The sequence below is a fragment of the Pleurodeles waltl genome, chromosome 12 (assembly GCF_031143425.1).
Source record: "Pleurodeles waltl isolate 20211129_DDA chromosome 12, aPleWal1.hap1.20221129, whole genome shotgun sequence".
NCBI lineage: Eukaryota > Metazoa > Chordata > Amphibia > Caudata > Salamandridae > Pleurodeles > Pleurodeles waltl.
The window spans coordinates 165,142,803-165,156,758 of NC_090451.1; the positions used below are offsets into that span (position 1 = coordinate 165,142,803).

Genomic DNA, 13,956 nt, shown 5'->3' on the forward strand with positions numbered 1-13,956 from the left:
GGGTGCCAAGGAGGCTGAGGGGCACACAGAGGATGAGGATGAGGAGGTGCAGAGTATACACCATGGTGTAGTGGGTGGACCTGTTATGCCTGTGGGGAGGGTCTCCAGGGCAGGTAGCAGTGTGTCATCCAAGAGTCTGACTCCTGAAGAGTTACAGGACCAAAGGGCAGAGAGGGCTCACCAGTTAGAATTAGAGAAGTTTAGAATGCAAAGGGAGATGGAAGAGAGGTGACTGGCCATTGAAGACAAAAAGTTACTGCTGGCTCATGAGCTCAGCTTGAGGGAGCTGGATCAGAGGAGCCAGCCCAGAAGGGATGGTGGCAGCAGTACCTCAGTGCAGCCTGAGAGAAGGGTACACATTCCTGAAGACTTAGTGAAGAACTATAAAAGGGAGGATGACATATACTTATTGTTCAAGGGGTTTGAGTCTGCTCTCCATATGAACCTGATCCCTGAGGCATATTGGGGGAGGTCTGTGGAAGCACTTTGAGTTAGATGGGAGGGGCACTCTGACATCCTTCAGGGATCCTCGGGGACTCACCTACACCTTAATGAAGGACTTCCTACTCACAAGACATAATCTGACCCCTGAGCAGTATAAGGGCAAGTTTAGATCCTACAAAAAGAAAGAGTCCTAAACTTGGTTGGAATGTGCATGTTCCTTTTGCAGGTCACTGGATGGTTGGGTGAAGGACAGTAAGGTAACAAACTTTGATGGGCTATACAATTTGATTGCTTGGGAGCATTTGTATAGTCTTTGTTTTCCAGAGCTGTGCAAGCACCTGAATGACAGCCAGCTGACTGATCCCAGGAAGCTTGCGCAGGAAGCGTACCATTGGGAGAGCACCAGGGTCCAAAAGAGGTGTGGGGGAGACCATGCCAAGGGTGGGCAGGGTCCTCATCAGAAGAAAAGGGGTGTAAGGATAAACAGGGGGAGTTTTCTAAAGGGCCCCAACCTAGTTTCCGGGGTAAGGAATTCCAGCCCCCAGTAGAAATGAAACCATGGGTCTCTACAGGGAAACCTACACAGAAGGGTCCCTACAAGTGCTTTGCATGTGATCAGGAGGGTCACATGAGGGGGGACCCCAAATGTCCCAAGTGGACACCAGCACCCACTGGTGCTCAGTTACAGGGTTTGGCCAGTGTAGTGCTTGGGGAGAAGTTGGTTCCAGATGGGTGGAGCCAGCTGAGATGACCCTTGTCTCACTAGGGGACAGTGAGATGGTCCAGAGAACTCTAGTGTCTGAGAACACTAAGAAGTAGATGTGGTGGGTGACCAGGAATGGACAGAGGGTGGTGGCTCTGAGAGACACAGGAGCCACTGAGACTACAGTGAGGAGTCGCCGGCTGTCTGAAGAGCAGATAGATCCCCGTGTACTTCACCAAGTAGTTGCAGTGGACAACTCAGAGCACCTGGGCATAGTTGCACAGTTTCCCTTTGAATGGGATTGCCTGTGGATTGTTTGCTTGGCAATGACCTGTAGGATTCCCCTTGGAACGAGGTGGAACGCATGTCACACTTGGAGATGTTGGGTCTGCATGGTTGGGTGTGTGTGTCTACCAAGTCCATGGCAGCCGGTCAGGGTGATCAGGAGACCCTGGAGCCTGACAAAGTGGCCCAAGTGTCTGCCAGAAGGAGGAAGGGCAAGGGGCATGGGAAACCAACTCCAAATGTTCCCATGGTCCAGAAGGAGGATGAACCTGAAAGCGAGGCCTTGGAGCCTACAGGGGAACAGGTGGCTAAACTGGGGAAGGTCCATGAGATATCACAGTGGCAGCAGAAAGGGGGCCCACCAGGGAGGCATTCTTTGAGGCACAGAAAGTGTTACCTACTCTGGAGGGTTTACGGCAGCAGGCTGCATAAAATGCCTCTGGCAAGGAGCCTGGATCACATTTGATTTACTTGGAAGATGGCCTCCTATATAGTGAGCCTAAGGTTCCTGAGCCTCGGTCAGCAGTGTGCTGGTGCACACTGCTTCAGAGCCTTCCTACTGGGTCTGGCTCATGATGTGCTTTTAGCTGGTCATTTGGGTCAAGACAAGACCTCTGTGGAGAGAGTGTGGGGTAACATATAAGTTTATCACTCCTTACCACCCCCAAAGCAATGGTCTGGTTGTAAGGTTCAACTGCACCTTGAAGGGCATGATTATGGGCCTGTCAGAGCCTGTGAAGCTTATGTGGGATGTCCTCTTGCCATGCCTTCTCTTCACTCACGGGGAGGTGCCTCAAAAAGGGCTTGGAGTTAGTCCTTTTGAGCTGTTGTATGGTGACCCTGTCAGGGGACCTTTGAGTCTGGTAAAGGAGGCTTTGGAGAAAACCCACCCTCAGGATGTATTCAGCTACATGCTGGCTCCTAGAAACCAGAGTGCCCTCTTCAGGGGTCTCGCACAAGAGAACCTAGGGGCCAGCCAGGACGACATGAAACACTGGTATGACCAGAATGCCACTCTGGTCGAGTTTCAGCCTGGCCAGAAAGTGTGGGTGATGGTGGCAGTGGAACCTAGGGCGCTCCAGGACAAGTGGATGGGGCCATTTGAGGTGGTGGAGTACAAGAGTGAAGTCACCTACCTGGTGGACTTGCGGACTCCCAGGAACCCCATGAGGATCTTGCATGTGAAGCACCTCAAGCCACACTTTGAGCGAACCGAGTTAACAATGCTCGTACTGACAAATGATGGAGTGGAGGAAGAGAGGAAGCCTCTTCCTGGCATCCTGTTTGCTAAGGAGAAGGACAGATCTGTGGAGGGCGTGAACCTCTCCTCCTCCCTGACCCCAGAACAACAGAGGGACTGTTACCAGGTACTGGGTCAGTTTGCCCCCCTGTTCTCCTTGATCCCAGGATTCACACACTTGTCTACACATGATGTGGACAGTGGGGACAGTACTCCTGTTAAACATAAAGTTTACAGAGTGACTGACAAGGTTAGGGCTAACATCAAAGATGAAGTTTCTAAGATGTTAGCATTAGGGGTTATTGAATATTCTAGTGGCCGTTGGGGCAGCCCTGTGGTCTTTGTCCCAAAGGCTGCTGCTCCTTGTTTGATTTAGATAAATATTGCCTCTTTTTCTAAACTGGTGTGGTGTCCATTTTGTAGTGTTTTCACTGTATAACTGTGTATGTTGGCACAAATAGTTTACACATCGCTTCTGAAGCTAAGCCTGCCTGCTCGTGCCAAGCTACCAAGGGGAGAAGCGGGGGGTAACTAAGGGTGATTGTTTACTCTGCCTAGAGTAAGGGTCCTTGCTTGAACAGGGGATAACCTGACTACCAACCAAAGACCCCATTTCAAACAATGGTTGTTTCAATTATTCTTCTTAATGGGAAAGTGGTGTAGCTTGTAAGTAATCTACGTAGCAGTGTATTTTTGTAATACATCGAAATTTAACAATCTGATTTTCTTAACTGATTAGAAGAGGAATGTCCTAATTTTCTTAAAGACACTGGGGCAATTTAGTAGCCCAATCCAAAGACATGGTATGAAAATCATAATGCTGTTCTGAAAAGCAACAGGAAACCTAAATAAAGACTCTTGTAATACATAAATGGAAATCACATAGCAAACACTGTCTTTATAGCAAAAGCAGTAGTCTATAAATGAAGCATAACATTGCCTCTTGTGTAGTCAATCCTATCTCTATGGTAAAGAGGGTACCTCTCCAGCAAAGAATATTCCAAAGAAACCTCATGATGTTGCTGGTGCATATGAGACCGGAACTTACAAAAAAATAAAAACTTATCACACTCACATGTATGGGATGAACGTTCCCATGTGGTGGGATAATATTCACTTCTGTGCCTTTAATAAAATCAAAAGTTTGATTCACTAATCCTTTTTTAGCACAAGGCCATAGGCTCTTTTATGTGTTTTTAAAAGCATCTCCACCACCGACAAATATAGGTACTCTAGACCAATGAGCAGACCTAAGAATGTCCTCCAGCCTGGCTTCTACTCAAAAGGCTTTAGAAGCATTAGAACCTTCACGGAATCTGCTCCAGAAGAGGATGTATTCAAACTGGCCAAAGACATAACCCATTTAACTCAGCTATGATTTGTGACAGAGGAATCAGTGGCAAAGAAATTATTAATTTTGGTGAGAATGTTCTCGGGTCCTTTTCCTTTGTATCATAAATACAACATATTTAATACAACAAACCATGTACAACTTAATTGAAGTAGAAAAGGAAGTCCAGTGTACTCCCTATACCCTCCCTTCCACCCTCTGTTGTCAGCTTGCTCTCCATCACCTGCCAACTGCCATCCATTGTCAGCTTGCAACTCCAGGTACTCCTGCTTACACTCCTACTTTGTGTGCTACCACAGCCTCTCCCTACAGATTTGTGTGTTCCCCATCCCCTCCCAATCACCCCCTCTTGTTCATGTGCTTCCCCAGCCTCTCTCTTCAGACTCTGCTGTCTGTGTTCTACCACAAGACCTCCAACCCACCCTCAGTTGTTCTTGTACTCCACAGCCTCTTCTTCCACACACATGTCAACTTGTTTCCCCAGCCTCTCCAGTATTTCCTCCATTGTCCATGTGCTGCCTCAGCCCCTCCTTCCCACCCTTCATGTACTTCCCATTACTCCCCTCCCTCCAGCCCTCTGCTGTCAAAATGCTCTCCATCCCCTCCCATTTGTCCTCCATTGTCCGTGTGCTGTCCTTGCCTCTCCTACTCACTCTTCATTGTCCCTATCCACTCCTCCCCACCTTCCACTGTCAGCTTGCTGCCTTTGACCCTCCTGTATGCCTTTCATGTGCTATGTGCTGCTTCAGCCCTTCCCACCTGCCCTTTATTGCCAGGTTGTTACCACAGCCCCTCCCGCCCACCCTCCATTGACCATATGCTGCTTCAGCCCTTCCCACCCACCATTTATGATGAGATTGTTACCACAGCCGCCCACCCTCCATTGTCCATGTGCTGCCTCAGCCCATCCCACCTGCCAACAAACACTTTCCAAGCCACGGATGGCCATGATTCAATTCTCCACTGATAAAAACCATGTTTGCATGAAGGTTGAGCCCCCTTGAGCAGCTTGAAGTATGAGAAGTAGCATTTTCTTGGTTTGTATTTTCATGGAAAAATAATAAAGGGTAATAATAATTTTAATGATGTACCCAATGTGCAAATATTATAATATTGTGAATGCAGTTGATACAAGTTTAATATGATGAACAAAAGTATGTTTATTGATTGTAATTTAGATGTGCCACATTTTTATGAAAACTCTATGTTGGATAAAATAGATGCTCTTCTTATGCTGCTCATTCACACCTGTATTTACCCTCTCCCATCTGCTCCCCTTGCGTATCTTCTCTCCTCACAAAGTTCTGCAGAACGAAGATAGTCTAATGCCATGGATTTTACCAATGTACTCCGAATAAACTTCCTGGACTTTCTAACTATAGTACGTTTCCAAGGCCCTTTGTTAGACCTAGCAATATAGGCTTTTACTTTGTAAGGCCCACGATGTGGCTTTGTGGAGAAGAAAATGACCCACCTCCTGTGCTTACGTCCCTACCTGAGACCTCTGTTGAACATCAAGCAAAGAGATTACAACCTGGGGAGGGGCCTTGTTCTTGGGAACTCTTTGTCACTTGACAGCAAATTAGATTTGGGTGGAACTCACAGAGTTTCACTCTGTTGAAGTTTGTGGAGTTACATAAAAACTCAGCGAGATTCTGCAGAGTTCCGTGAGCAAGCAGAATTCGGGCACGTTACCCTGCTTATGATGATTTATAGCCATGGGAGCTTGTTTGTTGCACAAATGGCAGCACTCGGTGCACCAGAGGTTGCTACTTTGTTCTGCAGCTTGAGTAGATTTTGTACTCGAGTGGCAACTTTTTCAACGTGGATGGTCATGACCTATCGCAACCGTCCCAGTTGAGAAGTCTCACCAGGAGGCATCCTGGCTCCCAAAAATCATGCTAGGGGATGCAAATTCATGTCGATAATGTGGCTGTCCGCAACCTCCTCTGCCCAATGATTCCCTGCAAGTGTGATTGTTTGTGCACCCATAGAGAACTTTAGCCAGTTCTCCTGGTAATTGTATTCTTTGATATTCTGCTACTGACCTTTTCCAATGTGACTACATCTAGAATTCACAGTTCTTAATAAACAACAACAAGTGTTGTCAAACACTATCAATTCACAGGAAGCTCGGCTAGATTTTAGTTACCTGTTTCAATTTAAGTAGAAAGTTCCAGTTCTAAGTTCTCGAGTTGTGTTGCTTCAAACAACGATACTAAAATGACTATAACTTTACTTGCGCTCCTCATGTAAAGTCTTCCTTTCCGAACAAGCAAATAATTACTTTTTATGCCTTGTTATGCTTTTAAAGTATATTGTAACATTAATAGTTCCTCGAAAGTAGCATGCTATTTCTTTTACTTTCCTTTGGTTGACTTTCGTTTTCATTTCCACTCAGTGGATCGATGGATTCATGGTGTCCCGATGATGAGATCCATATGCGGCTGAACTCATCATGTGGCGGGGAGAAGAGTGGCCTGCTGAGGTAAGTGGAGTTCAGGTAAATGTCTTGATATCTCTGGAGTCACAAGGCAAAACAGGCCGCTGGGAATGGGCATGGTTTGAATAGAACTGCACCCAAAACGACTGCTGTGATTTCCTGTAGGCTTGCGAGAAGTCAAACTCTTGTGAGACTACAGGAACACAATACCCATAAGACATTGAAATGCCACGAGTGATAACGTTTAGCAAATAAATTGGTACACACAAGATGTATTTTGCACAACACATATGGCTGAGAAAAACGATAAACCAATTGCCAGTGCTTGGGGCTTTGATTGAAATAATTGATGTTGCAGTGCTCGGGGACTGAGATGGGGTTGAGATGACCTTGGGAGCAACACACGGAATGAAACAGTGCTCAGGAACTGAGCTATAATTAATAAGGAGCCACTCGGGATTCTGATACCTCAGTAGGCGATGGAGACTATGAAATAGGACCTGACGGGGCTAGGAGCTAGACCCATCCTGACACCCTTACAGTTTAGTTCCATTGCAGGGCCTAGTCTTATTTATTTGTGAGTAGTTTGTGTTTAAATATTTCATATTTAGTTTGAACATCACATGGAAGATCCTTTTTTTAAATGGGATAGTGTTTAGGTACTTAGACAGTGATATGTAATTTTCTGATTTGCCAAGAAAGTTGTTACTTGTAATCATGCCATAATGAATGTGCACTTCTTCTAATTTGTTATGCAAGAATTGTGTACAAGAACCCCCTGATTTGGAGGATGAGAAAATATTTCCTACCATGGATGATTCACGATTTTCTTATGATTTTGCTACTCTTTTGGACTTTGAATGTTTCTGATTTTAACTACTCTAAGTAAATTTACATTTGAGCCTTCATGTCATTTATTCTGTACCGCTTGATTTTTGAGAATTATCTGTAATAAAACCCTTTAACTTTTCCCCTTATCAGTGAAATCAGTTTTTGAGTTGTCTTTATGATTTATTTTGCTACTCTGCTAAATTGATGGTGGGGAGGGAGCCAAGCATAAAAAGGAATGTAGAATAAATGCAGCATGAAACATACTCTATGACTTTACTGATATCTCATAAATGTAGGTATGCATAGCTGCAGCTGTGACATGATCATGGCATATGCCCTGTGTAGATCCCTTGCTCTGTACTCCTCTTTTACTTGAATGTTTGAAAACTGTGATTTGATTCAGTTATAATGATGCTACGGCTGCATCTAGGCTAGTGTCACGTCATGTCACCCAATACACATCATTCCTTCTCCATCAAGTCTGGTTCAATATCCATATTTGCCAGTTCACTCTCATGCAGACCAGCTCTATGCTCTTACTTGAAATCTGTTTGTTTAGATTACAGTGTTGTATTTTAGCAAACAACTTGGACAAGTAAGGAATGTTTAAATGGGATTCTAATTGGCTGATTCAGGTGGGTCATGTATTGTCTTTTTAAAGGAACAACAACCAAAAATGGCAGGTAATAGGAATTCTCAGTCACTTGCATCCAATGTTGATTGCCTAAAAGCTTGATATTTAACAACTCTTTCTGCTTGTGGTCTGTAAGCAAGCATATCTTTAGTTGTGCCTCTTTTTGTTGCTGGTTGTATATGTCTGATTTAAATTATTGTTTATTAATATTATGCAACCTTGAGTGGTGAACACAAAATAAGTACAAGAGTAGCTGATGAAGGGGGGTCAAATGTTATTGCACTAGAACAGTCTTCAGAGAGGGAGTGCTGCAGTCAAATTACATCATTGAAGTCATGCGTCCATTACTTACGTTAATGGCATTACTCCTAGTCCTACTCCCTTGCCTTCCTTTCTACCAATGAGGCTCCCTGCCTCCCCCTAGACCCCTCCCTTCCCCTTAAACCCCACCCACCCCACCACCTCCTGTACAAAAACAAGCCCAAGCAGCAACTCAGGCGATCCGTACCGGGAGGGCGGGAGGGAACGGAAAGGAAGGCGAGGGAGTAGGACTAGGAGTAATGCCATTAACATAAGTAATGGACGCATTACCTCCCGACCCTCCCTCTCCTTGCTTTTTACCAATGAGACATGGCAAGAGAAAACAGGAGACGGACACTGAGTTGCAACAAGTTTAATCACAACCAACAAAGGACACCGAACAACCACCCTCCTATGACATCATAGAGGACAAGACACGGTGACCCAATACCGACTCCAAACTGCCCAAGTCCGCCAGTCTGTAATGACGAACAAAGGTCGAAGGTGAGGCCCAAGGAGCGGCCCTGCAAATTTCCACCACAGAAGCGCCCTGTAGCTCCGCCACCGTAGCAGCTATACCTCTGGTAGAACGGCCCTGTATCTCTTGGGGCGGAACCACCCCTTTCAAAGAATAAGCCATCAAAATCAGAGAGTGAACCCACCTACTCAAGGAAGCAGTGGACGGCTTCTCCCCTTTACGAGCCAGAATGAAATTCACAAACAGAGAATCACCCTTCCGGAAAGGAGCAACCACCCGTAGATACTCCAACAAAGCCAGACGCACATCCAATGAATGCAACCGCACCTCCTCATCCGTAGAAGGCTCGGGACAAAAAGAAGGAAGGATAACCTCCTGGCAAGTATGGAAAGATAAATTCACTTTGGGAACAAACAAAGGAACCGTTATAAGCACCACCCGATCTGGAAAAACCTTACAAAAAGGCCAAGGTCCACAACTCCCCTAAACAACGGGCTGAAGTAATGGCCACCAGAGAAAAGGTTTTCAAAGAAAGATGACGCAAGTCACAGGAATCCATAGGGTCAAAGGGAGGAACAGTCAAAGCATCTAACACCAAAGAAAGATCCCAGGAAGGAAAGGACCGCACCGGACGAGGAAACAAGTTAAGAAGTCCCTGGAAAAACTGAGGCATCAATTGACCCTCATCAGACAGATTACGCCATGGACCTCTAAAAGCCTGAATCACAGCCCACTGCACCCGTAGGGAAGCCACAGACAAACCCAACTGGGCCCCATCCTGTAAAAACTACATCACCTCAAACAGAGAAGCAGCCGTAGGATCTAACCCATGCCGGAAACACCAGGAAGAAAAAAACTTCCACTGCCGACCATAAGACATTAAAGTGGAACGACACCACGAAACCAGTAAAGTAGAACTCAAAGCTACCGGAACCCCTAAGCACGTCAAACCCCTTAGTTCAACTTCCAAGCCGTCAAGTGCAACTGCCTCAACGACCCCATCGGGAGGCAAGGAAACTCCAGAGGTGAGGGACAGAGAGGAAGAGTCCACATGTGATCTGAAGCTATCAACCGAAGCAACGGAAACCAATTCGCCCTCGGCCAATGGGGTGCCATCAAGGGAACCCTGGCCTTCAAAAGACGTACCCTCACCAGAAACGCACGGAGCAACCAGAAGGGCGGGAATGCGTACAAAAGATCTTGAGGCCAAGGACACAACATCCCGTCCACCGCCCAAGCCTGAGGACAACGAAACTGGGAGCAAAGGCGACTGACTTTCGCATTCTCTGGAGAGGCAAACACATCCAACACCAGAAAACCCCACAGGTGAACCAGGTGACGAAACAGAGACAACTGGAGGGAGAAAAGCTGAGACGAAGGAATGATCCGGCTCTGAAGATCCGCCCCGAACATTGACCACCCCCTGAATGTAGGTGGCTTGCAGGGAAAAAACCCACCTTTGTGCCCAAACAAAAATGTCTGTCGCAATGCGGAACAGTGCCCGTGACCTGGTCCCTCCCTGCCAGTTCACGTAAGCTTGGTCACCAAGTTGTCTGTCCGAATAAGAACCGCTTAACCTTTCAGGGAGTCCTGAAAATGAATCAGAGCCAGAAGCACCGCCTTCAACTCCTGCCAATTCGAGGAACGACTGGCCTCCAGAGGCAACCAAAACCCCTGGGCCTGAGCCAACCCCATCCAAGCCCCCCAACCTGAGAGGCTGGCATTGGTCGTCACTTCCACCGGGTGAGGAGGAGATAAAGACACCCCTACACGAAGATGAGCCGGCACCAGCCACCATCCCAACTCCCGGTGAACAAACCCCGACACAGGAATCCGTGCCCGAAGAGGACTTGACCCCAGAGACCAACGAACGAGAAACCAGTTCATCAGGCAAAGAAAATGAAACCGTGCCCACGGCACTAGAAAAATCACTGACGCCAAATGACCCTGCAGATGCAACCACTGAAGGGCTCTGGGAGCCGGCTGTGAAAAGAACGACAACACCTGTGACTGGAGCCCCACCAACCGCTTCTCCCACACAGTCACCAAGCCCTGAAGAGTCAGAAATTGGGCCCCGAGAAAAACCAGATCCTGGGAAGGGACAAAATCTGACTTCCCCAAGTTGACCAAAGAAACGTGGTTTTGCAGGACCAACAGAACCCGGGCCACATGCCTCTGTAACCGAACCTGAGTGGGCGCTTGGTTTAGAATATCGACGAAATAAGGATGGACAAACACCCCTTCGGAATGTAGAAGAGCCACCAGAGGGGCCAGCACCTTGGTGAAAATCTGGGGAGAGGACTTGAGGCAAAATGGCAGAACACAAAATTGAAAATGGTCCTGGCCCACATCAAAAGCGTAGGAACCTCTGAGAAGACAGAGCCACTGGAACATGCAGGTAAGCATCCTGCAGATCAAGAGACCCCAGGAAATCCCCTGGACTGACCAGAGGAAAAATCGACTGAATGGAAAGCATACGGAAATGTACAGTCTTGATCCAGGATTTCACACCCTTGAGATTGAGGACAGGACGAAAGCCCCCTGACACCTTTGGAACCAGGAACAAGATGGAACAAGTGCCCAGACCTCTCTCCCCCACAGGAACATGGGATATGGCCCCTGTGAGAAGTAAGTCCTGGACCCCATCCAACAATGCCTGCCTCTGTGCCCCGACTGCAGGCAGTGGAGTAGGATGCAGCCCGGTATCTGGAGGTACCATGTCGAACTCTATGGCGTAGCCATTGTTTACAATGTCCAGCACCCAGCGATCGCTGACACTCTCCTGCCAAACGGGAAGAAAGTACCTCAGCCGTCCCCCAACCGGCCCTTTGCCAGGCCCAAAATGATTGTCAGGACCACTTCTTAAATCCTTCCCGCCCCGAAGGAGCAGACTTTTTAGGAGAAAAATGGGGCTGAAAATGACGTTTCCTGAAAGAAAAAGATTTGGAATCAACTTTGGGAGAAGACCGCGAATGCTTCCTCCAACCCTTGTCAGAAGAAGAACCACCTTTGTGAGACAAGGCGTGTTTCCTCTCCTTAAAAGCTTTCGAAAAATGGAAGGCAACTGATCTCCAAATAAATTGCACCCCTCAAAAGGCAGTCTCAGGTGAGCAGACTTCTCCCCAGGATCCGCCTTCCACATCCTTAACCAGAGGGACCTACGAGCCCCAATCAAAGCTCCCGAAGCCAGAGCCGAAGTACGGACAACATCAGAAGACATGTCCGCCAGCAACCTAGCCTGTTGTTCCATAACAGCCAGCAGTTCCGAACACTCCGAACCCTCCTGAACAGCAACCGCCAGTTTGTCAAAATCCTGCACCAAAGACTGTGCAGAATAAGCAGAAAAAATACCCGCTCTGAGGGCCAAATTCTCCACTGCAAAAGCCCTTTTTAGACCAGAATCCACCTTATGGTCAGTGGCATCAGTAGGAACACAATCCTCCGGACTGACCGGCGTCTTTCCAATTAGAGTTGCCAAAATGGAATCCAGCTTAACGCAGGGTGGCAACACATCTTCCCCTTCCAGCAAGTACAGCTTCTGAAGGAACCGCGGAACCTGAGACTTGTCCACATCCTTCCACCCCCGGAGCACAATATCCTTAACAGGGCCCTGAAAAGGCATGGCAAATCTCAAAGGCGTTTGATATTGAGGGAACAAGTGCGAATCAGTCCCCGTAGGATGAAAAACAGGAAAACCTAAATTGTCCCGAACATGCGTCCGAACCTCCCACATCTCTTCCCTGGAGACATATTTCCCACCTGAAGAAGTAGAAGGAGCGTCATCATCTGATGAAGAGGACCCCACTGCAGCCCCTGAAGGCTGGGCAGCCGAAGAACATCCAGGCCTGCAGAGCACGAGACACAGCCACCTCAATCATGTCCTGAACCTCCTCCCTGGACATGAGAGGTGCAGGAGCCCCCACCGCAACCTGGCGACCCCCAGGAGTGGAGAGGGGAACCGCAACATCCTCCCCCAAAGAAGGAGAAGAGGAAACAATCCTGCGTCGCTTTGTAGGAACCTTCTACATTATCCCAACAAGAAATGCATTCCAGATGTCCCAGCACCCATTAAATAATGCAGAAAGCCCCCCCTAAAACAATATCAGCAAATGAAAAAGAGGCAACAATTAGCACCAAATTACAAAAAACGTGGGCAAAAACGCCCGTCATACCATCCAAAATGCCAAAAAACACAAACGGCACATCAGCCCAGCAACGCGAGCCGAAGATCCGGGAGCACAGCCCCAGCCACCATAGAGCCGACTGACTCCGTCAGCCGACTGCAAGGACGCGTCTCCAAGGCAGCACCGCCTGCCCCCGGAAGAAGCAACCGCCGGGAACTCTCCACGAGGAGCTCCGCGCTCGTCGAGTGTCAAGCCGATGCCCCCCAAGCCCCGCCGTGGAGGAGAAGGAGAAAGGTAAGTCTAGCGGGGCTAGACAAAAGGAACAGGAGGTGGTGGGGGTGGGTGGGGTATTAAGGGGAAGGGAGGGGTCTAGGGGGAGGCAGGGAGCCTCATTGGTAGAAAGGAAGGCGAGGGAGGGACGGGAGGTAATAGGGATTGTGAAAAATGCAAGCACTTAAAAAAAGAAGTCTAGTAAAGGAGCCATGTTGATTCAGCAGGAGATTGCTAAGGGTGTAGTATTTAATGGGTGGTACACTTTGTAGCACAGTTGCGAAACTATTATTAAAACATGCTGCTAGCTCACTGTCATTTACAGACAGCACAGTTTCCATTGAAATAGCAACTAGATTTGCACAAGACATGATGTTTTACTGATACACATGTATGGCAAAAACACAATAACACGTGAAAATTGTTTTTCAGCAAATATTTATCATTTTCACATCACCAAGAAAAGTATATTAGTTTGTTTTGATCCTATTAAAATCTTTGTTTCCATAACAATTCAGAATTACCAATGTGCATAATGGCTGATATATTGTGAAATATTTGTGAAGTCCATTGACAGGTTTGTAAATGCTGGGTGTTAAAATAAATTGACAACTTACAGCCTTTCCTTTCACACCACATATACCCCAGCAATATTGTCACATAATTCAGTTAGAAAAATCTCTCATTTTGCAGTCAGAGAAAGAAAAGAAAAGTAAACGCCAATCTCCACTTTGAAAGAAAAGGCTGCAGATTGTAATATGACACAGCCTGGTTTTTGACCTCTATCTTCAAACTACAACAAATGTGACAAGAACAAAAACAAAATGAAAAGGCTTCTTCATTGTTCATTCAC

At 47.1% G+C, this 13,956-nt stretch overlaps 1 protein-coding gene across 1 annotated transcript; it reads left to right on the top strand.

Moving 5' to 3' along the window:
• Positions 1-2,523: 2,523 nt before the first annotated feature.
• On the top strand, positions 2,524-10,835 carry LOC138267103 (brain acid soluble protein 1 homolog). Its single transcript, XM_069215952.1, has 2 exons — positions 2,524-2,806; positions 10,294-10,835. Exons 1-2 carry the CDS (start codon positions 2,524-2,526, stop codon positions 10,833-10,835), a joined length of 825 nt encoding a protein of 274 aa, XP_069072053.1.
• Positions 10,836-13,956: the final 3,121 nt, after the last annotated feature.

Excerpts from the sequence above, each read along its gene's own strand:
- LOC138267103 (XM_069215952.1), top strand. The coding sequence starts at position 2,524 with ATGGGGCCATTTGAGGTGGTGGAGTACAAGAGTGAAGTCACCTACCTG. Across the intron at positions 2,807-10,293 it reads GGACTGTTACCAGGTACTGG|GGAGTCCTGAAAATGAATCA; the intron begins GTCAGTTTGCCC and ends TTAACCTTTCAG.